Source organism: Cynara cardunculus (assembly GCF_001531365.2).
Source record: "Cynara cardunculus var. scolymus isolate 2C chromosome LG 11, CcrdV1, whole genome shotgun sequence".
Lineage (NCBI taxonomy): Eukaryota > Viridiplantae > Streptophyta > Magnoliopsida > Asterales > Asteraceae > Cynara > Cynara cardunculus.
The window spans coordinates 13,355,535-13,383,287 of record NC_037538.1 but is presented as its reverse complement, the minus strand read 5'-3'; the positions used below and the strand labels follow the sequence as shown (position 1 = coordinate 13,383,287).

Sequence of the window (27,753 nt, the reverse complement as noted above, 5' to 3'; positions counted from 1 at the left end):
GAGATGGCGGTGTAACCGCGAGAGTGTTATGAGCAATGTTTACTGCGTGTGAGATGGCGGTGTAACCGCGAGAGTGATTGAGCAGTGTTTACTACGTGTGAGATGGCGGTGTAACCGCGAGAGTGATTGAGCAGTGTTTACTGCGTGTAAGATGGCGGTGTAACCGCGAGAGTGATATAGTGGGCGGTATAATCGTGAGTGTGAAAGAGATATGAGAATGAGATGRCGGTATAATCCGCGAGAAACATAAATATATTTATGTTTCAGAACAKGTTTGATTCTAAACTGATTGTTTGGAATGTATATTGTTGAATGAGATTATACACTCACTAGACCGTTTGGTCTAACGTTCAAATGTTGGATTAACCTGTTTTGCAGGACAGCGTGCTCTGAAAGATAAAGGCAAGRGAAAAGTCTAATATTTGATATTAGCTTGTTATRTTTATGTATTAAAGATACATTTCATTAGTTCATGTTTTGTAATAATACTATTTTAGTATTATGAAAATGATGATGTGAATTATATGTATTTGGGATGTGAGGGTTGTTACAGTAAGGGTCAAATCAAAGTCATTTTTTTTTTTTTTTTGTAAATTGGTCCCTATACGCACGACTTGGTGCATAAAGAGTAATGTGGGGTTATTTTTAGAAATATATAAAATTTAGGGTTAAAATGTATTTTCAAAATAATTTAGGGCTATTATTGTCAGGATCCCGCTAGTTTCACTGCTACTTTAGACTAGTGCTGAAACTAGCCTAAGCCCATAAATTAAGCTTCCAGAGCCTGACGCTAGTTTTGAAGAGAGTTTGATTCACTTAAGAACTAGCTTGACACTTTATTGTCTGACCTGTTGTCAAATATGCTACAAACAAGTGTTGTGTCAAATGAATGGGATATTGGTTAAGGTTTTTTCATGGCATGTATATCTTTTGTTTTAATCAACTTAATGTTTTGCTTACCTAGCAATTTATTGCGAGATTTGTATGAAATAAATCTCGCAAATTATTAGCAAATTGAGACTCGAGCAATTATACACTTGTCAACCCACTATCATCTTAAACATGTAATAAAATGATAAAATACCAAGTATCAATTCATAAGGACAGAAAAACACTTTCTTAATTCAAACCAGAAAAACAAGTTCATATGTCAATTTACAAGAAATCTTGTTGGGTGTTTTTTTAACAACAATCTTGATGAAAATTAGCTTATTTAAAAAGGATGTATGGGCTCGTTAAAACTTTTAAGCCATTAAATCTGGTGATACGTTGCAAATAGCTTATCCAATCATTAACTTAATTATAAGGGCCTTCATCAGAATCCTATTTATGGTCATGTGGCTTTAAAGTGATCTATAAGCTTCGAGGGTTGGTTAAGAAATCATCATGGGATGCATGGAAGTCAAAGTGGCGAAGAAATCGAGTTTTCTGGCGATAATGCCCTTCTCGCGACTAAGGCCGCAACCAAGGTCGCATGGGCTTCTGTTTCGAGCTGTTGCATAAGGTTGAGATCAGTCTAGCACCATTACCGCATGAGAAGAAAAATATCAATATTGATATCAAACTAAAGATTAATTATTTTTAAGTTTAATTTGTTTAATTCAATGAAATTTCTCAGTTGAATGATTAGATATTTAATTTTCTTTTTGTATAAAAAATATTGAACTTTCTCATTTTGAATGATTAATTAATTGAATTTTTTTCTATTAATACATTCTTTTAACCTAAAAAAGCTACATGTAATCGACTATGAAGATTTAAAGGGAAAAAAACTAAATCAACTTTACCCTTCCCAAACCTTAGGTTATTTAACCGTTTGCACCCATAACCCAATGCCATCGCTTGCCCTTGCCACCCCATCATCATATGCTCTTCATCACCGTCCATCGTCGTTCTTGGCATCTGCGATCTTTCCCAGCTCTATTTTTTGTTTCGTTTTCCAGTTCTCCATCTTTTTCGACCTGTCTATACATCCTCCACCATATTGTTGGATAAGAGAGAGAATCGAAAGAAAATAAAAAAAGATCAAACGAAAGAAATGACAATGACAATGAGGAAGAAAGAACGATGATTGGGTGGGCAAGGAAGTGTGATGTCATGGGGTGTCAACGATTTGAATCACGTAAAGTTTAGAAGATGTAAAACTGATTTAAGGTTTGTGTTCTCGATGGAAATGGAAGAAAAAAATATAGAAAGAAAATAAATTTTAATGTTTATTGAACGAGAGAAAAATAAAATAAAATATTAGGATGGTGATTTTCCCTGTCTTGGTGGAACCCGACTCATCCGACTCGAACGGGGGCAGGGATTCCCCACTAAAATGAGTCATGGGACGAGAATTCATGGTAGACTCAAACCGGGGTCGGGTCCTGGAACCGGGTGGGTGGGGAATTTCCGATAGACTCAAACTAACAAATATTTTTCAGGGGTTTAACCAAGGGACGTGATGTTAACCCCTATACCCATCGGGGACCGGGGCCGAAGATTACAAAACCCGCCCCATCCTCACCCTATTGCCATGCCTAATAAAACATGTCATTTTTATAAATATAAATATATTTATTTTATAATAAATCATACTTGATAGATAAATGTGTAATTTTATAAGTATTTTTAATTGCTATCAATTTTTTTTATTCATTTCCATTTTTAAATGAGAAAGTTCATATTGGTTTTTTTTCTTTCTTTCAAATGCTCCTGTTGTAATTTGTAAGAATTGGCGGTCTTCATTTGAGATTCAAATGAGTCCTATTTAACTGTTGGAATGAATTAGGGCTCAATCGCCTGAAATGCTCTAAAAGATCCTGTAAAAATGGCGTCAGGTGGTTCCTCACGCTCCCGTGTTGATCAGGTTTGTCTTAATCGTTCTCTAACATCATCTTCTTTATTAAGTATTCTATGGTAGTCAAACACACTGATGATAATTAGTATCCGCAGCAATTAGGTATTCTTAAGAACGGAGCTTTAGGATTCTTTTAATTTTTAAAAGCAAAAAGATTAATAGTTCTGTAGGAGATTAAATCTGTTTCACCCATCTTGATAATGTCAACGATGAACACTTGTTTTCATCTGATTATGAAGTATTCAACTTTCACCTGTGAAAGTTGAACCAGTTTAAGCATGGTATGATGATCTTATTTATTTGAAACCATCCCTGCAACACACTATGAATTTCCAAAAAGAAGCACACCAGTTCATATCAGCAGTTGGGTCCGTCTATGCATCATGGTTCTTTCCTGTTTTATAAAAACTTAATAACCTGAAGCATGGTGTGCTTTACCAACAGGGGAATGCTGCACTTCATGGCTGTGGTATGTATAAGCACTTGTAGTTTCTATTAGTTCATAAAAAGTAAAAGAAAAATTGGTTTTCTACATAATTGTTATTTCTCATTTCCAAACCCCAAGAACTTGGGAAGTTTGATATTCAATTTATAGATGCTTGGCTTCATGAAAAATACACAGTTTGTTATAAGGATCATATATTTTTACACTTCCATACTATTGCTGTTGGGAAATTGTTACTTGATGGGGTGTCATTGACTGTCATTTCTAATTACATTTTGACGAATATGCAATGTTAAAACCAGAACTTCGTACGAATCAAGTTGCTGGGCATTATATATTTTTATATGAACTTTGATCACAGTGTCATACCATTTTTTAAAAGTGTATATGATATTCATATTCGACAAATGAAATTAACACACGCTCCTCACTTTTGGTGAGGTTGGAACCCTTGACCTCTAGGAAGGTTGGGTGTCACACTATCTTATGTGAGTAAAAAATTCTATTATTTGGGTATCAAGTTCCATTGGGTAAGTAATTCATTTGAGCGGACCCTTTTCTTCTTCTTCTTCTTCTTTCAGTGTCCTTCTATATATGCATAAACCTATCAATACAAGAAACATAACACTCTTACACGTTCTATTCATGCATAATCTTTTTTAGTTATATATATAGTGGGATCTGTATACGTTTGAGAACCATCTTATATGAGTTGTCTGCCTTTTAATTTCAAATTATGTCACTTTTATTTCTAATGCTGAACATCCACTTGACATATGTTTCTGACCTTATTACTATGTGCAGTTCTTTTCTTCAAAGAAGAAGAATAAGCTTGTATCACTCCTTTCAAAGTCGGGGATTGTTGAACAAGATGCAAAGCTTGCCCTTGAAGCATCTCCTAGTGCCAAGGGTTCTTTGTCCAGCTATTTAGTGTCTTCACAAAATGAAAATCATCCTCTTAGTACTTTACTCACAGCTCGTGGGTCATCTGATAGGCAAGATCAAGTGAGAAGAAACTTGACATCGGAGATTGAGTCGTCTTCAAGAAATGAAAATGTCGAAATTATATCATCTGACCAAGGGCATGTTCATAGATCACAAGGGGAGAAACCGAATCCGTGTAATTTGGTAGAACCTATAGCTGGAGACCTTCAATGTAACTCTTCTGATTCCATGCTTGGCGTGGAAAATCCTGAACTACAACAGTTTGCGGCTAATTTTTTGTCATTTTATTGTAGGTAAGTAAGTTATATTTGGGGTAGCCACTCTTTAAATGTTGCTAGTCATATAAAAATGGTTTCATACCTGTAAGTAGTTAGTCTGTCGATGATCTATTATATATATGCTCTCACAAGTTGGTTCTCCAAAGAGTCTTTACATCTTAATATTCTTATACTGATGCAGTGAACTTCCAACTACAAAAGTTAACACAAATAAAAGGCAGGGTAGTCCATCTGTTCTAGATTTGGATGGAAATTTGGTTAAGAAGAGGCATTTAAGTAGTGTTGGATACCAGTCCCATGAGGGTGAAGCAGTTGTCTATATCGAGAATCCATCCGATCAAGTGCGGATTGACAACTCCAAAGAGGTAGACCTTGTCATAACAGTCGATATGAAGATTCACTATGTTCTGTTTGGATAACATGGATTGTTTGTCTTGCAGACTAGTATGGGTAACAATCCAGAGCTTCAATTAGGCTTGAGAAAATGCAATAAAACATCCACGGAAGCTGTTGATCAGATATTATGCGATACACCGGGGATCGCCTCAGATAAAGTTGGAACTGAAAAAACTCCTCAGTCAATGCATGGAAGCTCCATGTTTTCACCAGGAGATACATTCTGGAAAGAGGCGATCCAGGTGGTCGATGGTATGGCGTACCGCAATAAAGATCTTCCCGCACAGGTTGTTGAAGAATCCAAAGGTGCCAAGAGAGATTTCAGAGGTGGAGTGGATGCTTCCATGACATCTACAGGGAAGAATGGTATTTCTATGGAAAAAGAAGTGTCCCCTTTACCTGTGAAGCATTTTGATTTTTCTTTCGAGGACAAAAATAAGGACGTGGATTCTCCATGCCATCGCATTGTAAATAATATGGACAGGCTTGTTGAGTGTCCTATAACCGGTGACAATCCAACAACCATGCATATGAGCACCCCTTGCAACCAAGTCCAACCTTTGTCTAATTTGCAAGAGACATCTTCGAGTTGTGTAATTACCAAAAGGAGAGTGGATGTATTGAATCAACCTAATGATAATAGAACATCTAATACACCAGGTACGGACATCAAAGGTTCTAACATGAATTGTCCTCACAGTGTAGAAAGTACTCCATCAAGTTCCTTGCTTCCCAATGACCGTTTAGACATTAGCAATTGGCTCCCTTCTGAGCTATGCAACATTTATAAAAGACGGGGAATATCAAAGCTGTATCCTTGGCAGGTACTTTTCTAGTCCTTTTGACCATCCTGTTCTGCTTATGATATTACTCTATGAAGGAGTATAACAAGGTGATTGTCTCTGTTGCTTTAGGAGAACCTGAATCACCTAGTGTCATATGTTCAGAAAATTTTATGAAGTTCAATGTTATTTGATTTCTAGTTTCTTTACTTTAAAGTTCACTGTCAAATTCACTTTTTATTTTCCAGGTGGATTGCCTTCAGGTAGAAGGGGTGTTACAAAGAAGGAACCTTGTGTATTGTGCATCTACAAGGTACTGCCGTTATGAGAGGAAAGTCACACCAGATATGGCAATTGGGTTTTCTAGATGATTGAGTCCAACCCCATTTTATATTGCTCATTTGTCTTGCAATATTTGAACATCAAATAGGCAGTGTTAAATCTTTTCTAGTTAAGCCACCAACCTTTTGTGCTGGCAATTCCAAACTTTTTGTATTTCTTCTCCATTTATCGTTGTATTTGTGCTAAATCTTTCTAGTTAATTACTTTCTCACAATCATTTGTCCTTTCCTCCCATAGTGCTGGGAAAAGTTTTGTTGCAGAAATTTTGATGTTGCGTCGAGTATTATCAACAAGAAAAATGGCACTTCTTGTTCTTCCCTATGTATCAATTTGTGCGGAGAAGGTGCGACTATTGCCTTACTTCTGCATCTACTTGTTGAGAGTTCTGTCTATGTCCTTAAGCTTCATTATTGTTTCGTAAGTGATGCAGGCTGAACATCTTGAAGCCCTACTGGAACCACTTGACAAGCATGTTCGCAGTTATTATGGAAGCCAAGGTGGTGGAACGCTTCCTAAAGATACCTCTGTAGCTGTTTGCACAATCGAGAAGGCAAACTCTCTACTCAATAGATTGCTAGAAGAGGGGCGTTTGCAAGAAGTTGGGATCATAGTAATTGACGAACTTCACATGGTAATATGAATTTGGTATCTTTGAATGATGCAATCTGTACATCCTTTTATCATTCCTTGAATTACTTCTTGTTTGCCAGGTTGGAGATCAGCACAGGGGCTATCTCTTGGAACTTATGTTAACAAAGCTTCGGTATGGAGCTGGAGAAGGCGGTGTAGAATTTTCTAGCGGAGAAAGTTCTGGGACTAGCAGTGGGAAAACCGACCCCACTCAGGGTCTCCAAATTGTTGGGATGAGTGCAACCTTGCCCAATGTTGGTGCAGTTGCTGATTGGCTTCAAGTAAGTTGTAAAAAACATTTAGTTAATACGGATACACTTCCTTCAAAGTTGTAATATGCTTCTCATTATGTAAAATTATGGTTATAAGAACCTCCTATAAATAGGAAGTAGAGAGGATAATGGATTGTCTATTTTTTGCTTCATTTGCTATTCATCACATTCTTGTATCAGGATTGTATATTACTAAAAGAGTGATGTGAAGGTGAACTTGGTACATGTACAGACAACAACTATAAAAGGGATTTTGCTCCAACTTATTTACATGGTGGACATATATATGATGGAACTCGGCAACAATTTTATTGATAAAATAACAAAGAAGTAGAAATGATCTACTTTCAAGAGTAGGTTCTCTCCCAAGATGCCTTCCGCAAGTATAATCAAATCAAGCGTGCCGTCTATTCTTTGCTAATCCCATATATCTAGAGCAGTAGTCATGGTAATAATATAACAAGCAGGCTCTGAATCTTGAACGGAACATCAAGTTACTAACTGCTAATAGCTATTGACTGTTGCTGCCGAGGCACAACTGCAAACTTGAGCAAGAATCAAGGAAACAATATTTACACCTCAAAAAAAGATATGGAAGGGGCTTCAAAAAAGAAACTGCAAAAAATCAATGTCTGAAAGTAAGAGATAAGAGATGATAGAAAGTAAAAGGGGAGAGGAGAGCGGAAGAAAATAAAGGGGTTAACCACTCCCTATCCATTAGGCATTTCTCTCAATTGGAGAACCAAGGAAACTGGGAACCATGCGATGCATAAATTTGCTTTCATGCATTTTTAGACTATCTTGTTTTCACATGGAGATATACCTTGTTAAGTGGCTTAATGCTTGATATCTATTTAATGTTTGGTTACTCTTAGCTTATTATTGAAAAAAATTAATATCTTTCAGGCATCACTTTACCAGACAGATTTTCGACCTGTTCCGCTTGTGGAGTACATTAAAGTTGGTAACGCAATTTATGACAAAAATATGGAACTTGTTAGGACGATCTCAAAAAGAGCTGATCTTGGTGGTAAAGATCCTGACCATGTTGTAGAATTATGCAATGAGGTGCGAAATCTGGAATCTTTATTTTTTATGAAGCTGAACGTTTATCTTTGGCGTTTACTGAATAACACTTCATATTGTATTAGGTTGTCCAAGAGGGCCATTCAGTGTTGATTTTTTGCTCCAGTCGTAAAGGATGTGAATCAACTGCCAGGCATGTTGCAAAGTACCTCACAAAGTTCTCTGTAAATACCCTTAATGGTGAAAGTGAATATCCTGATATTGCTTCTGCCGTTGATGCATTGCAAAAGTCTCCTGCAGGATTAGATCCTATATTAGCCGAAACACTTTCTTCAGGTGTTGCCTATCATCATGCTGGTCTTACGGTATGTATATTATCACCCCATAAACACACACTAATGCTCCTTAATTTTTGTTCAGCGATTGTGAATTCCATATTTTCCTACGTGTTAGAGTTTGAAGCTTTTGAGATCTTTCTCTTTGTTACTTAGGTTGAAGAAAGAGAAATTGTTGAAAACTGCTATCGTAAAGGTCTAGTACGTGTCTTAACTGCTACATCCACCTTAGCTGCTGGGGTCAATCTACCTGCAAGGAGAGTTATCTTCCGACAGCCTCGGATTGGTCGTGATTTTATAGATGGGACAAGATATAGACAGATGTCTGGGCGTGCTGGTCGCACAGGAATTGACACAAGAGGAGAGAGTGTATGCAATTTTTGTTGTTTAATTTTATGTAGGCTGGGATCTTTTCTCCCAAAGTTCATATCGTATTAGTTTTGGGCTTTTGACATTTTACTTGGATTTATCTACAGCATGCTGCTTGAAGAAAGTTACCTAGAAGCATATTACTCATCTTCATTCTCTTTGTGAACTTAGGTGCTAATATGCAAGCCTGAAGAAGTGAAAAGAATTGTGGCGCTCGTTGGTGATAGCTGCCCACCATTGCATTCCTGTTTGTCCGAAGATAAGAATGGAATGACCCATGCAATCTTAGAAGTTGTTGCTGGTGGTATTGTTCAAACTGCTAGTGATATTCATCGATATGTTAGGTGCACTCTTCTCAATTCAACACAACCATTTGAAGATGTAGTTAAATCAGCAAAAGATTCCCTGAAGTGGCTGTGCCATAGGAAGTTTCTTGAGTGGACCGAAGATACTAAGTTATATAGTACCACATCTCTTGGACGTGCTTCTTTTGGCAGCTCTCTCTGTCCTGAGGAGTCACTTGTAAGTGTTTTGATAATTTATTTCTCCTATCTATTCCTAACCTTTTCACTTAACTTATGTTTTATATAGTTTTTTGGATTTTCTCTTTGATAAATAAAGAAAATAAATAAGTTTCTGAATAGCGTTTATTTTTATTTGCTTCCAGATTGTGTTGGATGACCTTTCACGGGCGAGAGAAGGATTTGTGCTTGCATCGGACTTGCACTTAGTATACTTAGTAACACCAACTAATGTTGATGTTGAGCCAGATTGGGAATTGTACTATGAAAGATTCATGCAACTGTCCGCTCTTGATCAGGTAAGCTGACTTCCAATATACAGAAAAAAATGCAATGTGTCAGCCAACATCTGTGGCGGTTATTTTGTTTATATTGATTATTCTTTTGTCATCGTTTCATACAACTCACAAACAGTTTGGAGTTTGGCCTGGCTGAGACTATTTTTTAATGTATGCGTTGATTAAAAAATGCATTGATTCAGCATGTTAAAAGCATGCTTATCTGATTTTTCCAAGTGTCAAAAGTCCTTGTTATTCCCGTCAAATGTCTTTCGGGTTTCAAAATTCAAATTGTCCTAGCAGGATGCAGTTGAGGTGTGAACCAAGGTAATCATCTAATCACAGATACCATTGACCATCGTCATTATCAAAAAGGAATAAGGGATTTTAGAATGCTCCCTGAAGCTTTAACTTGGAAATTTGTGCCACAGATAGAAATTTAAATTTTTAAATGTCAACTATGGGTTGACTTCTAGAGTAGCAAGCAGCTCTTTCAGTATATGACTATATGTTATAAAAACCTTAGATTAACACAGCCACATGCTGAAGATCTTTTAGATGCACATATCCCTCCGGGAGGGCGATTGGATGTGGGCATAAGGGCCTTTATGACACAACTAATAATTTGATTCATTTTCAATTAGGCCTTGCTCTAGCTTCTCAAGGGGTTATTACTTCTTTGGTAGCTCAACACATGTACTCTTTACCCATTTGTTAATTATTTGTGTACTGAGGCAATATATTTTCTTTAACAACTGTTTCTTGTTTGCCAATCTCTCTTATTTGGGCTCAAGAATAAAGTTACAAGAAGACCTAAGAACATTAAACCATTGAAGTTGATTGTTCATAATACTTGAAGGTAATAGCTTGTGATGTATGTTACACAGAAGGCACATTCGATGCTTCAAATTTCATGGAATTTATGTGTTTGTGGTTTTCATTTATGGGATTTATCAATTTGAGGCATTACAGTTGAACTCTTTTAAGAATTTTACCCTTTACATATCATGGGCTCTTGTTCTCTATGCGTTCATGAATTGCAGTCTGTTGGAAATCGTGTTGGAGTGCAAGAACCGTTTTTGATGCGTATGGCTCATGGAGCTCCAATTCGCACTTCAGAACGATCAAGACATGTGATAAAAGGACTTGGGGTGTCAACTAATGGCATCCTTACAGATGATCAAATGCTTCGTGTCTGTAAGAGATTCTATGTTGCACTCATCTTATCAAGACTTGTACAGGTTGGTAGTTATGTTCTTAAGACGATGTTGCTGTCTGTTTCACCCTTCCTCAGTCGATAACACATATCTTTGGATGCTTAATTTCCTAATCTGTTGTCAGTAATAAACAAGTGATAGCATTTGTATCTTAGTCGAGAATGCCCCTAGTGTTGTCACATTCACAGAATTCGTTTTTAATCTTGTTTTGCATGCTGTCATGCTATTTCTGGATGAAGGAAGTACCTGTGGCAGAGGTTTGTGAAGCTTTCAAGGTGGCTCGTGGAATGGTTCAATCTTTGCAAGAAAATGCCGGAAGGTTTGCTTCTATGGTTTCAGTGTTTTGTGAAAGACTTGGTTGGCATGATCTTGAGAGCTTGGTTGCCAAGTTTCAAAATCGTGTTTCATTTGGTGTTAGAGCAGAGATTGTTGAGCTTACCACCATTCCATATATCAAGGTTTGGTGGCCTCTCAACTCAAGTCATGTTATTGCTTTGTAAAACTTTTCTACGTTCATGGTTGTTTGATGCTTTATTAGCTTTTGAGGTCTGATTTAGATAATGGCATGTTGCTACGCTCTGAGGACTTACTGAATTTTACATATTTTGTCCATAATTGCATCTTTGTAGGGTTCTCGAGCTAGGGCCCTTTATAAAGCTGGCTTGCGCACTCCCCAAGCAATTGCTGAAGCATCTGTATATGAAATTGCTAAAGCCATTTTTGAATCTTCATCGTGGGATGCACAAGGTAAAGGTTGTACTTTACTAAGTTATCATATGAACTTATTTCACCAAGTAGTTTGTGTGAAAAAAAGGGAAAGGTCTGAAAAAACCCAATGGACTTGCCAATTTTGAGTGATCAAGTCCTTGGACCATGTTTTTGAACAAATAAATCCTTGGGAGTTCTTGAAATCAATTAGGTACATCATTTTGAGCAAAAAAATTTGCTTACAACCGGCTATGAAAGTTGATCAATTTAGAAAGAAACTAAATATTATGAACTTCAAGTGACTCCCCACCCCGCCTTCATTCCCTCTGCCCCGTCTCTCCGCCTGCAACTGCCTTTGTAATAATCTTCTGGTTCACTATGTGTCATGGCGTTGAATCACTGCTTAATCAAATGGAGTTAGTTTTTTATGGGTAGGTTTGACAGTAAAGTCAAAATCCTACTAGTCACTTGGAGATGTACGCATACCCGATTTCTACCCCATTAGTAGAGCGGCTGACACCAAGTAGTTTGTGTATAGCAGTATAGATGCTTCCCTAATAAAATATCATCCAACAAACAAAAGGTTCATTAGCCCAGCAATAGCCAGGTTCCCAGTAGAGCCCAGCCTCTGCCTCCCAGGAGGTCAAGGTTTCAAACCTCACCAAAGGTAAGGAATGTGCACAAGTATTTTCTGTATATAAATATTATATACTTCAAAAAAGATCATCTAATAAACTCATGCTTGATAGTTATTCTTGTGTTGATTGTTGAAAATAGTATGTTGGATGCATTACACCTGTGTACCCTCTTGTTCTTTTTTTATCTGCCAGAATTAGTGCATTGTAGTTCGTTAATTAACAAAAGTTCTCCTGTTTAAATCAGAGAACTCGGCACAAAAGCGTATTCAGTTGGGAGTGGCCAAAAAGATAATGAATGGTGCCCGCAAAGTTGTCCTGGATAAAGCTGAAGAAGCAAGGGCTGCTGCTTTCTCAGCTTTCAAGGCTCTTGGGGTTGATGTTCCTCAGTTTTCTCTACCCAAATTACCATTAGCTTCTGTGAATTTCACGAAGAAAGAAGCAGTAACGTCTTCACGAGAAGAGACCACCAGCTGCTTTGTTTGCGTGGACCAAGGAATACAAATTTCAACGAAGTCTCTAATAGAAGGAAGTGATTACCAAAATAATAAAAAATCAAAAAGTGAAGGAGCAACGGAAGAAAAACCATGTGATGTTGGTGTAGGGACCTCGGCAGAAGAAAACTCCGATGATACAACTTTAAGTTACTCGGGTGCTGTCAACCTGGTGGCCACAGTTAATGGGTCCCGAGCCATTGCTTATGAACGAAAATCTACCTCTGATCACATCAACGATATGAAGGAAAAGACTTCCGATCAACATCTTCCCCAGAAAGAGCATGAGAGGAAAGATGTATGTGTCGGTAGCAAGGAAAGAAACCCTGAAAAGGGTCCAATGAACGCAGTTAATGCTCCTGGTGGATTTGATTCTTTCTTGGATATGTGGGAAGCCACACAAGAATTCTTTTTCGATATTCACTTCACCAAACGGTCTGAATTCAACTCAATTGCTCCTTTTGAAGTACATGGCATTGCAATCTGCTGGGTAGATTCTCCTGTTTACTATATCAGTGTTCCCAAGGACTTATTCAGTGAAAGAAACAAAAACCTAATTGGTAATAGTCTTCGGGCTCCGGAGGATCAGCTTGAGATGGCAAAGCAGAGATGGTGTAGAGTTGGTATGATAATGGGGAAAAGCCAAGTCCGAAAATTTGGATGGAATTTGAAGATTCAGAATCAGGTGTTAAAGAATCCCGCTGTTCCTATTCAGAGGTTTGGTAGCATGTTTCGTCCAGTGAAAACTATCGGTGTGGAGCTCATTGAAAGCAGTTACTACATGTTTTCTCCAGTTCATCTGAAAGATGCTATTGACTTGTGTGTTGTAGCTTGGATTCTGTGGCCTGATGAGGAGAGAAGTTCTAATCCGAATTTGGAAAAGGTAACTCTATAGGCTTAGAGTTTGTGCAGTAATTTAATTGAGCTTGAAACACTCAATTATTTTCAATTATGCATCTTAATTGTCATACGTATACAGGAAGTCAAAAAGAGGTTATCTAGTGAGGTGGCAGCAGCTGCAAACCAGAATGGTCGCTGGAAAAATCAGATGAGAAGAGCGGCACATAATGGTTGCTGCCGCCGAGTTGCTCAAACACGAGCCTTGTCATGTGTTCTCTGGAAGTTGCTAGCATCTGAGAAACTTCATGAACCTCTAGTAACTATCGAGATGCCACTGGTGAGGATTCATTGGACCTTTATTTTAAATTTGATATGGGCATGTCTGCTTCCTGTTGTGCATATTGAGAAATGTTTTCCGTAAACTTTTGCTTGTTTTTTAGGTAAATGTTCTTGCAGATATGGAACTTTATGGAATTGGTGTTGATATGGAGGGATGCATTCAATCACGTCATCTGTTGGGTAAAAAACTGAGATATCTGGAGAAGGAAGCTTATAAGTTGGCCGGTACGAGATTTTCTTTATATACAGCAGCAGATATTGCAGATGTACTATATACACGGTTAAAGCTACCAATTCCGGATGGTTACAAAGGGAAACAGCACCCTAGTACTGACAAGCATTGTTTAGATTTGTTAAGGTAGTTTGTTTGTAGCACATTAACTTATAATTAACAGAAGAAAGAAAAGTTAGAAATCTTTAATGAGCTAAATGCATTTACTTGATTGAATCATGGTAGTTAAGATGAGTGTGTTTATTTCAGGCTTGAGCATCCCATCATTTCTGTTATTAAAGAGCATCGGACGTTGGCCAAGCTCTTGAATTGTACATTGGGCTCAATATGTTCACTTTCTAAGTTATCCATGAGGACTCAAAGATATACACTGCATGGACATTGGCTCCAAACTTCAACAGCAACAGGACGGTTATCCATGGAGGACCCCAATCTTCAGGTTTGGCCATATCTTTTCCTTGCATTATTTCGTTCTTACTCTTCAACAACCGGATCCTGAAATATTTCATATAGTGTGTCGAGCATATGGTTGAATTCGAGATAAATCATGATGAAAATGAGGATGGTGATTCAGACACGGATCACTGCAAAGTAAATCCTCGGGATTTCTTCGTTCCTACTCAGGTCGGAATTATCTTCTCTTTTTATACTGTTTCCAGTTTTTCAAATGTCACTAAGTTATAATATAAATATTTTCATGCAGGAAAACTGGTTACTGGTAACTGCAGATTATTCTCAGATAGAATTGAGGCTGATGGCCCATTTCTCTAAAGACTCGTCACTAGTTGATCTCCTCACTAAACCTCTTGGTGATGTTTTTAATTTGATTACTGCAAAGTGGACAGGGAAATCAGAGTCCTCAGTGGACCCTAAAGAGCGAGATCAAACCAAAAGACTGGTCTATGGTATTCTATACGGTATGGGTGCAAATTCCCTTGCTGAACAACTGGAATGCAGTCCCGATGATGCTGGAGACAAAATCCAGAGCTTCAAAAGGTCTTTTCCTGGCCTTGCTTCATGGCTTAAAGAAGCAGTTACAGTTTGCCGTAAAAAAGGGTGAGATAATGTACTGCCCACGTCTTGTAGATAGAATTCTTCGAACTTGCAAAAAGGGATGATTTGATCCACTCTAATCGATGTTTATATGATCACTAATATATATAATACAGTTATTTCAGAAACTAAAGCAAGAGTTCAAACAGCATAAGCTCAATCCATGTATTATTGCTTTAGTTTCTACTTTTGAAGCATTATTAACATCTATTTTATTATGTAGTTATGTGGAAACCTTGATGGGGCGGAAGCGGTTTTTGGCAAAAATTAATTTTGGGAACAATGAAGAAAAATCAAAAGCTCAGAGACAAGCTGTGAATTCCATTTGTCAGGTACAATACTAAAGTAGTTTCTCTTCTTATTTCAATATCTTAAGAGTCTTTTTATCTTTTCTTGGTAGACATGAATGTTGTCCTGAATTGAACTGTTGATGTTCTTGTAGGGATCTGCAGCTGACATAATCAAAGTTGCAATGATAACTATACACTCTGTCATCGCTGATGGTGTTGAGAAGTCTGAGTCTAGCATCCAATTTGCAGAAAGATTCCACATGCTTAAGGGTCGCTGTAGAATCCTTCTACAGGTGGGACTCTTAAGATTTCTATCATATTGGTCTTCATCATATATTTTGTTTATATATATACACAATACAGGGAGGTTTAATTGAGAAAGGCAAAAAGGTTGAGAAGGTTAGAAGCAGTGGCTCATATGTGAGTCACTAAAAAGATCCATTGAAGATGCATATGTGAACCCACTTTACATTTTCAAATGGATTTTTTCAATGATTCACATATGAACCAGTCCTTAAGTTTTTACCTTTTTCATTTGAATCCACCCGTCATATATATATATATATATGTGCAAACACAGACATATGTGCATATATCAGTCTTTTCTGAATCTAAGTTCTGCAGAGATCTTGCATCATGCAATCTGTCAGATGTTTGTGTGCTACCTAGCTTATGTTGAACAGGATTTCATATTATCTAGTGTTTCATATTCTAAGCTCATGGGTAAATTTTATATAGAAGCTTGATACATATATGACATTAAGATACATATGATACAGAATGTATGGTTAATTACACTTCCCCTGTCAGGCAATATTTTGCTGGAGCTTTTTTATTTCATTAAAAGATAACTCAGAACTACAAAACTAATGTAAAGTTGTGGATTCACCTTTATGATGCTGAACAAATCTAAGTGTTTACAGGTTGTCAATCAGAAGACGATGATCAAATTCTATTTGAACATGAAATACGTGTGATTTTCCTTACAACATTAAAACGTTCAGCTTATTATCAGCCATGATGTGCATTTAACTGGATTTTGAGTACCATCTCATAATGAGACTTTATTTGTCATTTCAAGTGCTTCCAGTTAGATGAGAAAGGCGCTATATCACCGCCCAATTTTTAAATTGTATTTACTGCCTTTAATGGAGGATAAGTTGTGAATGAAATATTTTTGAAGATATTTGAAGGGATGTGTTGTGACATTTAGTTATCTCCTCAGGTACATGATGAATTAATACTTGAAGCTGAACCTTCATTTGTGAATGAAGCTGGATTGCTGCTAAAATTGAGCATGGAAAGCGCTGCCTCCCTTCTTGGTCTGTCCTCTGATGCACTATATTACTGTTTTTCCTGTTTTTATTGTAAATGTGTTGGTTTCTGGAATTTAGTTTTTTTTTTCAAATATGGACCCGTAAAACCACATCTGAGGGGGTGAAACTTTTATCAACACAACATTAATGATTCAAGTGTGAGATTTGTATTCGGTATGACCGCTTGAGAAAGCCCAACTGAGCTTCAGGAGTCCAACTTTTAACGGGCATTTGAAACTTGTTTTTACACTAGAACAAGTATACTCTTCTGATCCATTTTGTTGACATTAATTTCTTTCAGTTCCATTGATCGTCAAACTGAAGTGTGGAAGAACATGGGGATCTTTAGAACCACTACTGCCTGGTTAAATATAAGAAATCAACATTGAGTTGCTAACAACTTTTGTTAACGATCACAAAATCCAGAGGGCGATCACTATGAGCCTTTCTTGTAAGTATTGACATTCACACCAAATTTCCTATATTATATTCCATCTTCAATGAACGTTATGACATTTCCATTTTATGAAAGTTTTCATGTTTCAGTTACTCCCTGTCCCAAAATAAGTGTTCACTTTCAAAAGTAGGTACCTACTTTCTAATTCTGCCCTTAATTATGAGATGGATTATTAAGGGTAAAATTGTTATTTAGTTAATTAAAAAGTGTAATAGTTGCGTATTTCTAAACTATGTGCCTTTTTCATTATGGACATATATTTTTGGGACGGATGGAGTATTTAATAGCCATAGTCGCTATCACGGAAAAGACTGCTTTACCATCTGGTGTAGAGGACATGATTTTCTGTATCCCACCCCCATGCCTTACTTTGAGTGACATGTATTGGCTTTGTTTAGTTTATTAGCCATAGTCACCATAAAGAAAAAACTGATGACATTGATTTTGAGTTTATAAAAAATTCTTATTACCGTCATTATTGAAAAATATTTCAGACATTTCATAGTCGAAAGATGCTTTCCTAAAACTATATGCTTAGTCAAACATTGCAATTCTAAGGGGCCGTTTACTAAACGCTTACCCGATAAGTGCTTACTGGGTAATTTTCCTTACTGGATGAATATGACAATGGTCAAAAATCTTAACCGATAAAAGCAATGATAAAGATGAAGAGTCTTACTCGGTGAGTGAGGGTAACGACTCTTACCCGGGTAAGCGCTTACCGGGTAAATTGTTGCATACAATACCATTTTGATGAACTACAATCTTATCCGGTAAAATAAATTACAGTGTTAGACTTCTAATGGTAAGCGCTTACCGGATAAGCATTTAGGTAAACGGCCCCTAAGTAAGTTCTATTTGGAAGTTTGCCCTCCCCCCTAAAGAAGGAAGTCAACTATAGATTTTGAGTTCCTGATTTTGTGAAATATGAAGCCATGACTTACAGTGCTTTCAGGAAGTCTTTTATAGTGATTCTCAAAGTAAGATTGGGCATGAAGGAACTGTAATTTGTGGATCAACCTCTTCCATAATTGCAGAAATTCTGAGCTGGATGTGTTTTAAAATCGGTGGTTTGAATTTCGGAAACATGGTGACGATTGATTGTTGCATTTCGTTTTCTTGGGAACATTGCTCGTGCTAGCAGATCGCTGACATGTCTAGGTTCGTTACAAGATTTTTTTATCAACGAGCTTTTATGTATATATATAGAAAAAGAGGGCAAACATCTTGCGGAGAAGAATGACAATTTTGTTCGATACCAACTCGGCTTCTATGTTTCCGGTGGAGGTGGACATCGCCATTGTTCGGTTTTGGAAAACTTTGGCGGGAAAGAAGCATGAGAGCTAAGAATTTGAACAATCGTAACTTTCATAGTTTTTGGTTATTTCAGTTTCTTTATATCAATTTTCTTCTTGTAATAGTTTTCAGTTATTTCATTTCATATGAATCTTTATAATATCTATACATCTGCAATTTGACTTTCAGTTGTGTCATATCAGCTTTTATAATTACTCTCTGCACGCCTACAACTTCTATCAACTTTCACATCAATCACGTCCATCTCATTGTTTAGTTACACACTTTATGTGTTACAATTTTACAAGGTATCGTAAGAATTAAAATATTAAAAACATACAAAACAAAACTTTACAAGTTAGTAAGTTATTAAAACATTAAACACGTATAAAACAAGCTAATCCTCTTGAAGTGATTTGCAGTGAAATACGAATATTTCGTGATGAACTTGAGAGGGAAATATATGTTCATAGTAGAAAAAACTGTTTTGTGACGGAAATTAATCTTGCAAAGATTATCGATGAACGTTGAATAAAGAGTTCGAGAGGAATAATTACATGAATGATCATATATTCATATATATGAATAAGGTTATTATAGAATATTGTAAACATCCATAAAACCAAATACAAAGGTACGACACTACGACTATAAACAATCTCATAATAGTGTACATCAATCGTATCTCTAATGTAAACTACAAGCCCTCAAAACACCAAATAACAACAAATGGGCTTTATTCTCTCTCTAGTTCATAAAATACCAGATATATTTTCTGCAAGACTTTCACCTTTTTATCTGCTAGGCTAAAACCACGAGGACATATATCATTAATAAGGTATCCAAACGACATGATCTTCAGGTAGGAAATGGCAAACTGGGGTACTCCCCGGTTTTACTTTCAGAACCCTAAATGCCAAATGTTTAGGGTTCCATTTTGCAGTGTCGGTATGACATACTGCAACTGCTTTAGCTTTTGTACCGTCTTCACCCACCAAAGACACTGCATACACTTCGGTGGTCGTGGTTTTGTGACAATAGAAAACCGCATACGGGTAGTTTTGTTTGTGGCAAACCACGGCTCTTTTGGCGGCCAATTTCTTCGCTCCTTCGATCGTGTACTTCTGCAATGGAGTCGTCTTTCTAGCGTGTACCTCTGTCGAGATCGCCTTAACCTTGTTACCCAACTTAGACGTACTGAAGTCGACCATGGCCTCTAATGAAGTTGCACAATACTTCTCCTCACCTTCCACTCCCTTATCCTCACATTCGCTGATCGTTTTCTTCATTGATTCGGATTCTGTCGTGTCAGGTTTGACGTCGAAACGAGCGTATATTTCTGGAAGCGTCTTTGACGAAAAGGGTATCGTGTCAGCAACTTTTCGTGGCAAGAAAGTTGATGACGGGCCGATGGTTTTGGTGAAGTGTAAGTTCATCCCGTGGCCATGGTGCATGTCGTTTTCGAGGAAGAAAAGCGCAACGTTTGGATCGTCTTTCAGTTGATTGTCTGTAGCAGCATACTTGTAGGAAAACGGAGACACCTCTACGTGTACGGGCTTTTTCTTGTCGTGACAACGAACGACCACACCTCCTTTGCCAACGCTCACCTTCGTACACTCCCCTTTCGGTTTTGGATGTGGAGCGTGAACGTGGACGGATTCACCGCCTTTGCCAACGACACCAACATTGGTTCCAGGCGCATGAACAGATGCACCACCACCTTTGCCAACACCAACGTTGGTGCTAGGGGCATGGACAGATACACCACCTTTGCCAACACCAACGCTGGTGCCAGGGGCATGGACAGATACACCACCACCACCTTTGCCAACACCAACGTTGGTGCTAGGGGCATGAACAGATACACCACCACCGCCACCAACACCCACGCTTGTGCCAGGGGCATGAACAGATACACCGCCTTTGCCAACACCTACATAGATATCCATGCTCTTATCTTTCCGTTCATTCGGAAAGATAATAACAGTAAAATGAATAAGAGAGAGTTAAGAAAACTAGTACAAAATATTGAGTATGATGCATCAAGCAATTACCATTATTGAGAAGTTGAGTGAGTGATTTGGGCATGGGGGTATTTGGCAACACAGATTTCCAGTATGTTTCAGGAGCCACAGCTGCATGACTCACAATCACTGCCATCTGAAAACCATTAATCAAACATCAAATTAAGATCAAGTACTTAATGCATTAAGATATATATATATATATATATACACACACACACTTACAGAAAGAAAGGTGAGGAAGTGGAGGAACTCCATTAATGGAAACTTGGAAGGTGAAAACAATGAATGTGTATTTATGAGGAAGAAGAAGGCTGCTGCATTTATAGAGCAGGAGATATTAAAAAATAAAAAAATAAAAAACCAGATTGAGTTTTCAAGTAGATACCTGTGGTTTGTTGTTTATTACTGTTTGGTCCTTGGTCTTTAAAAACTGCTTTTTTCTTTAATGTGGTTTACAGTTCGCTGTTTTATTCTTTCTTTGACTAACTCTGTTAAACAACTCCGTTAAGTTAAGGGGCATTTTGGTCATATTAGTACATTGATCGTCTTTCAAAGTATTTGTCGAGATTGATTTTTAGGAGAAAAAGACGGAAACTTTTTTGTTGATAATATATTAGTAATTAACACTTAGATATGTAGAGCTTTGAGCATGTTTCAGTTCTTCAAGCATGAATCTAAATACTTTCTTACCAAGAAGATCGATCATTCTAGAGGACCAAATTAGGAGCGGTCGCAAAAAGGAACTGAACTACAGGATAATGATTGAAACACTGAACTCATCAAGACTTGGTCAAAAAACAAAACGACAAATTCGAACGTTTGAAATGCTTTCTCGTAAGCAACATGAATGATGCTTTACCCATAAGCTTTTTTAATGAAAAATAACAAATACACTAGTTCAGAACCAACTAGGATTGTCAACTCAAAATCGATCCTAGATGCTAAACAAGGACCGAAGTGATCCTTCGAAGGACCACAAATTTCGCACCATTCGGACCAACGCTATGAGCCTAAGGACTTCACCAATAACCAATTACGACCGAACATTGTACATCTTTACTAATAAAGTATAAGATTTGAATTCAAAATATTTAAATCACGTAGGCTGATTAATCCCCTTGTGGCCACGGAAGTTCAAATACGATGACTCCGTGCTATCTGCAAAACAGGTGGTCGTCGTAGGATTAGTCGACTCACATAACGGGTTGGATATCCAGGTTAATAAAAAAAAGTATAACAACTTTTAGGATAACGAGATCGAACTATGGCTAAGCTCTTCTTTTTTGAGTTATGCATAAGCTAAGGACTATGTTTGTTTGTTTGTTTGTTTTTTGCTTAATCAACTAAAGAGCTTATTAACTTATTTGCTCATCCATTACCGCTTGTTTTTGGCTTAATCGGTAAGTAATGGCTGAATTGGATAAGTAATAATAGATACCGTTGTCCACATTAAACCATGTTATTCCACAACCTTTAAATACATGATAAGTTCGGTCAATGCTCTTGCCTTTGCTTGGGTCGTATGCCTTCGATTCTTGAAAATCGTATAGCTTTGTAAAGCTCGAGTCTTCATTCAGCTCATATACAAGTTTTCCACTCATTTTGACTCACTTTTAAAGAAGGTTTTCCAAGTCTCGAAATATTTGCATACACCTAAACTTTACTTCCAGATGAATACACTTTGTACTCTTTGTTTTATACGAACCTAACCTTAAGCCAACAATTTAGAACCTTCTAGAAATACACCAATTTTTTTTATAAACCACCGTTCCACGTCCACGATCAATCAACGAGTTGATAAAAACGTCTTGACGTGCGATTTTTATCTGAATCCTTTAAATAAACGATACAGATCGACACACAAACGATGATATATGTATGAACTCTAAATATTATTATTGTTCAAACGTGAGGGATAGAAGAAAGGCAAGTGAGAGTGATTGGAAGATGAAAATGAAAGGAAGCATGAACATAAAAGACTTTTTGCCTCCAAATATAGATAACAAATACTTATATATAATGTGGTTGTTAGAGAGTTCATATCTTGTTTCTATTCACTACTTTAAAACTTTTAATTCTTTTCTTTTTTTCATTCATTCGAAAAATATTAAATGAAAATAGAAAACTGTCTGATTTTTATATAATATAATAAATCTATTCATCAAAAAGTCCAGAGGTACGACCTAAAACTTTGGCATGGCGCGCAGATTGAATAGTACGTAAAGTAGTTTATTCGACTCATATGGAAAGAACACTTTGCATAATCATACTAAATTGAAAACGTTATAACTCCCTTCAATCTTGAAAGGAATGCGGTTTTTTTTTATTAACCTGGATATTCACCCTGTTATACGAGCTGATTAATAATTTAATATTACATGTATATATATATATATATATATATATATATATATATATTAAAAATTAGATATTGAAGCTCCTGCACAAAATTTAAACATTTTATTATAATAGTTTTAAGGTTATATTTAATAAAATAATTTTATTATAAAAAAAAAATGAAAATTTGCATAAAAGTTCAAACATATTTTAATTCAACTCCCATTTTGTGTATAGTATTTTCAAAAACCTTCATTTTAATATCTCATGATATCTTAAATATTGAAACTAAAATACATAACAGGAATGGATTCATAATTTGTTTTCAAACGGTGACATCATTTAACTATAAGAAATATTTATAGAGATATTTTCACAACATTATAAATGATCTGTGGGTTGGTTTATTGTTTTTCATATGTGAGTTCATGTGTATCTTTCGTTGCAGCTTTTTAAAAAAATATAATAAATCTAAAATCAAAAGCTAAATACTAAAAAATGATATAACATGATTCAAATTCGGGTCTAACATGAAAGAAAAGCCTTACAAACCAACTTTACCAAGAAAAACTTGTATCTTTATCGTAGTTTCAAAATATATAAGATGACACACAACAAATTGATACAGTTGCACATTTCACGAACCTAAATTTTGTTACACTATAACGAAGGAATAAAATGGTGGCACGTGCCATCATAACCACTATATATTGGGTCTGTCCCTGATGCATAATAATACAAATTATGAATCAAACCTAGGTACATTGCATTTTTATGAATTCTCATATGTAAACTAGGTACTCTGAATATTTGAGATGTCACATCTAAGACATAAAAATAAAAGTTTTAAAAGTAAGTTACACAAAATAAAAAACCATGTCAAAACACGTCGTATTTTTAAGTAATTTATTCTGAATAGTTAACAGTTTTGATATAATTATTTGAGACAAAAATCCCGTAACTTCATACATCTTTAGCAATAATTTTATGTTGAGTACATGGTTTATCATAACAATTCTCCTTTGACACTTCATTGCAATTATATTACATTATAAAATTAAATAAATAGACATCCAGTTTGTATAAGGCCTGGTTCGAATTTCATCCCTACGATTCATTTATTATAAAAAAAACCCTGAAATACAAGCGTTGTTTTACTTTTAATCCTTTCCCTTAACTCCATTTATCCCCCTCCCGTTAAATGTCCTCATGGACCCTACACTCGAGGGCGGAATTTTTCGATTGAGAAATAAGGAAACAAAACAAACCCCAATCTTGCAAACGCTTTATCTTTCATTTTTATCTATCTCCCTCTCTTATGTAATTCATCTGCTCATTCTTCAACCTGACGGTGTTGTAATGTCACATCCACCATCTTGTCGTCATACAATTGAGTGGCTTCTCGGACAAGTGGAAGCTTTGATTATCGCAACTACAACGAACCGAGACAACCTTAACTAGCCTCTAATCCGTTTCAGTTGTGGTTCGGAATTTCATTTTTAATCTAATTCTTTGCCTCATTTGATCAGCATCCCCCTCCAAACACTTGTTTTCTCTGACCTCGTTTATACTCAAGATACGATGTTAGCCTGACGAATATGGTCTTGATGAGGTTTTGCATAGGTTGTCTTTTACTGCAACCACAACCACCACCACAAGCAGCGATGCAGGAAACACTACATAACCAAATAACCCATTCAAACTAGAAAAGAATAAGCAACAAAATTCAAGTTTCGGTTTTGAACTTAACCGATTAAGTTAACCGAATAAGAATAACCTTATGGGCCAGGCCTGTCCCATAACCGGTCCCGGTTCCGGTCCTCCGGCGGTTCCAGGGCGGGCCGGGCCGGGCCGGTTTGGCCATAACTATTATGTATGCTTATTCATGTTTAAAAAGTGGTAATATTTCAATAAGCCCAATAGGCCTATATGGCCCTGATACCCTTCTTTAATGGGCTAGTCTAACAGGAATGCACATATGACAGCCCAAGTTTTATTGGGCTATTCAAAAGAAACCCTAATTGCACCGTATAAGAACCCTAAGCGTTTACGGATGCTGGCCTTTTCTTATTTGGGAGATCTTCTAGGGTTTCGTTTCTCTTTACTTTCGAGACATGGTACAACACTCGTTTTGTTAACTATTTCTTGACGATATGTTTATGAAATTGATCGATTTACAGTATTGATGACTGTGGTTTTTGTTTTGGAATTACTGATTAAAGGGTAAGGGAACCGGGAGCTTCGGAAAGAGGAGGAACAAGACACACACACTGTGTGTGAGGTGTGGCCGCCGCAGCTTTCACCTGCAGAAGAGCCGCTGCTCTGCCTGCGCCTATCCTGCTGCTCGCGTCAGGAAATGTAAGTGTTTGATCAATCTAGAGTCATAGTTTGTTTGGTTTTTAAGAAACGTGTAAATAGGTGTGGCTTATGTCTATCGTTTGTGATCCATCATAAGATGAATCGTTGAATTTGTTGAAGATTTGATGAAATTTTGTGTGTATTGAGGAACTAAGCTAATAGGGTAAAGCAACCATTACACGAATTGATGGATTTGGTAGAGTGCCAGTCACAACTATGGTTTTAGATATTCGTGGTTATTTAATTGACTTCATATGGTCTTTGAGTTGCGGCTACATTGAAGCATTACGACTGTTGCCTGAGCCTCAAACTCGGTTCTTTCTCTTACTATTGCATTCGTGTTGATTGATGCTAATATGCTTTGATGATAACCGAAATTGGCAAAGTCTATAGAATTTCATCGTTGTATTTTGTGCCTCATTAATTAGAGAAGTCATGACATTGCTAGTATTGATTTGACCTTGTCTTCGTTTTTGGTTGGAAGTCGGTATTGATTAGCCTTTGTGCCAGAAAACTTGGAGTTCCATTGATAGTTTGATCTGCAAAATTATACCCATATAAATAGGCAAGTAGTGATTTTTCCATCATTGAGGTTTAAGATAAGTGAAAATATTGTAGTTATATCATATCGTCTTGCTTACATGGGGGTGACAAAAGTGGCACTCTTTTCAGTCACATACTTGTACAGGAGGTGAAAGAGAGCACCACCATGTTAATATTCGGCAAGTAGAATTGATTTATCATATCATGTAACAAGATGATACAAGATAAATCATTACCACCAGTATTTATTCTTTGTGGTTTGAAGATACTATGTGATTTAGGAATTACTCCTTTCGAGTGCAACATCAGATTTCTATAACATCCTTAATCTTTAATGTTTTATGATTCTCACTTGCTAATTATCAACAAACAAGAAATCATTGATCATCAAGCTTTTATTATTTTAAATTTGACAGGTCTTTCTACCTGGTCTACAATAAGAAAAATTGCTTTCTAGCCTAATATACTCATTGTTGTCCTATCACCTTCACAACATGAGGTGTGTTGTGTGCAATAGCGGGTATGATAAGTGATCACTGACATCTGTCTTAATATGACAAAGGTCAAAGGTTATGTTGGATGGTGGTACTCGGTTAATTTTTTGTGAAGAGAGAGTTTTTTTTTGGTAACATATACGAACTGATTGTCTGAGCAAGAGATGTCGGGTATGAGGAGCTAAGAAAACCCAGGTTAGATCCATGCATGGTGATAGGTTTCTACATTTTCACTGAATTGAATGGGGAAATACGAGCCTAATCTTGGTTTTGGAAAACCCGAAGATGAAAATGCATGATATTCTTGTAAAATATGTGTCGAGTGATCTATAGATTTTCTGGTCTATAGCTTATGTTATCTTCAATAAGATGAAGAAACTGTTAAACATTAAAATCTAGCACCATTAGAAATTATAATGTTCTTATCCCTCCAATTCTCTGTTGCATCAAGTTAAGACCATTAATGGTTTTGATACAATCTTAAACTCCATATAGATTGGACATGCAAGTGATAAAAATAAATTGGATTTTAATCTTTAAATAGGGTCTTTAACCATATGTTTTTTGGGTTCAGACAATTGGAGTGTGAAGGCAATCAGAAGGAAGACTACAGGAACTGGTAGGATGAGGTACCTCCGTAACGTTCCTCGCAGGTTCAAGAGCAACTTTAGAGAAGGTAATACTTGTTCCTATTCATCCTTATAATGATTTGAATTTGTTTTTTTGCTTCAATTCTCTTTGAATTGATTTTGTGACAACTTTTGTTAACAGGTACTCAAGCAACCCCAAGGAGCAAAGGAGCCGTTGCCAGCGCATAGGTTTGAAGGAACATTTTGATGTATTTTAGTTGAGATTCGGATTTATGTTTGTTTGCTTATGACAAGTGGAATGGTTTAATTTTGATATGGATGGAAACCGATACTTTCTATTTTAGTTTTGCTACTTTTCGTGCCAAACGTTGTTTTTTCATATGAACATCCCCTTGGCAGACATAGTTATTCCCATGACTTCTTTTTGGAACAAAATCTAATTGAGCTGAATGATCCAAATGCAATGATGGAACTTCATTTTCTTGATTACATTCAAATGGATGGTAGATGATTGCATGTTCTTGTTTAGAAAGGAGGGTTGGATTCACGTAAGACCAATCTGTTTTTGTGTGACCCGTGTGGGATCATTTTTTGACATTTGAAACTTCACAGTAAAACGCCTTTAAGGTAAAAAAAAAGCCGAACCTTCACAGCGAAAATATTGTGAAGGTTTTCTTTATTGCGTTTTGTTGTAAAGTTTTAAGTGTAAAAAAATGGTCTCATAAAAACAGGTTGATCTCATGTAATCATAAGTCTTAAAAGGGATTTGGAGAAATATGAGTTGGCTTGCTATTTACTATTTGTTCCAAATTTCACGTTTTATTTTACTTTATATCAAAATATTAAGTGTGATTTGTTGTGCTGAATCGTCCGGATTAATCAATGACCATTTTACTATTGATTATTATTTTTATTTTTAATTTTTTTTCACCAAACCCAACACACAACATGCATTCTTTGCATCATTTTATCGAACACCTTGTGTACATTCACTCATAAAATCAAGTTATATAAACATTGAATAAAATACAATTTGATGAAGAGTTAAACTTGGTCCATCTAAAAC

General features: G+C 36.5%; 3 protein-coding genes across 3 annotated transcripts; 2 read left to right on the top strand and 1 right to left on the bottom strand.

Annotated features, from left to right (window-relative positions):
• Window positions 1-2,812: 2,812 nt before the first annotated feature.
• On the top strand, window positions 2,813-18,501 carry LOC112521624 (helicase and polymerase-containing protein TEBICHI). Its single transcript, XM_025130593.1, has 27 exons — window positions 2,813-2,851; window positions 4,092-4,525; window positions 4,692-4,875; window positions 4,951-5,730; window positions 5,937-6,001; window positions 6,268-6,373; window positions 6,461-6,661; window positions 6,741-6,941; window positions 7,839-8,000; window positions 8,084-8,323; window positions 8,450-8,662; window positions 8,834-9,184; window positions 9,330-9,482; window positions 10,505-10,702; window positions 10,918-11,136; window positions 11,308-11,425; window positions 12,269-13,398; window positions 13,495-13,692; window positions 13,796-14,052; window positions 14,176-14,365; window positions 14,440-14,550; window positions 14,630-14,982; window positions 15,203-15,311; window positions 15,422-15,562; window positions 16,495-16,591; window positions 16,887-17,036; window positions 17,989-18,501. Exons 1-26 carry the CDS (start codon window positions 2,813-2,815, stop codon window positions 16,952-16,954), a joined length of 6,318 nt encoding a protein of 2,105 aa, XP_024986361.1. The 3' UTR covers window positions 16,955-17,036; window positions 17,989-18,501.
• Window positions 18,502-18,909: 408 nt separating this feature from the next.
• On the bottom strand, window positions 18,910-20,639 carry LOC112521280 (BURP domain-containing protein 3-like). The gene is made up of 3 exons (XM_025130041.1): window positions 20,588-20,639; window positions 20,393-20,498; window positions 18,910-20,295 (listed from the first exon to the last, which is right to left on the bottom strand). The coding sequence occupies exons 1-3, from the start codon at window positions 20,618-20,620 to the stop codon at window positions 19,169-19,171; spliced, it is 1,266 nt and encodes a 421-aa protein (XP_024985809.1). The 5' UTR covers window positions 20,621-20,639; the 3' UTR covers window positions 18,910-19,168.
• A 4,120-nt stretch (window positions 20,640-24,759) lies between these two features.
• On the top strand, window positions 24,760-27,088 carry LOC112521281 (60S ribosomal protein L37-1). Its single transcript, XM_025130043.1, has 4 exons — window positions 24,760-24,819; window positions 24,925-25,060; window positions 26,672-26,773; window positions 26,869-27,088. The coding sequence occupies exons 1-4, from the start codon at window positions 24,817-24,819 to the stop codon at window positions 26,913-26,915; spliced, it is 288 nt and encodes a 95-aa protein (XP_024985811.1). The 5' UTR covers window positions 24,760-24,816; the 3' UTR covers window positions 26,916-27,088.
• Window positions 27,089-27,753: the final 665 nt, after the last annotated feature.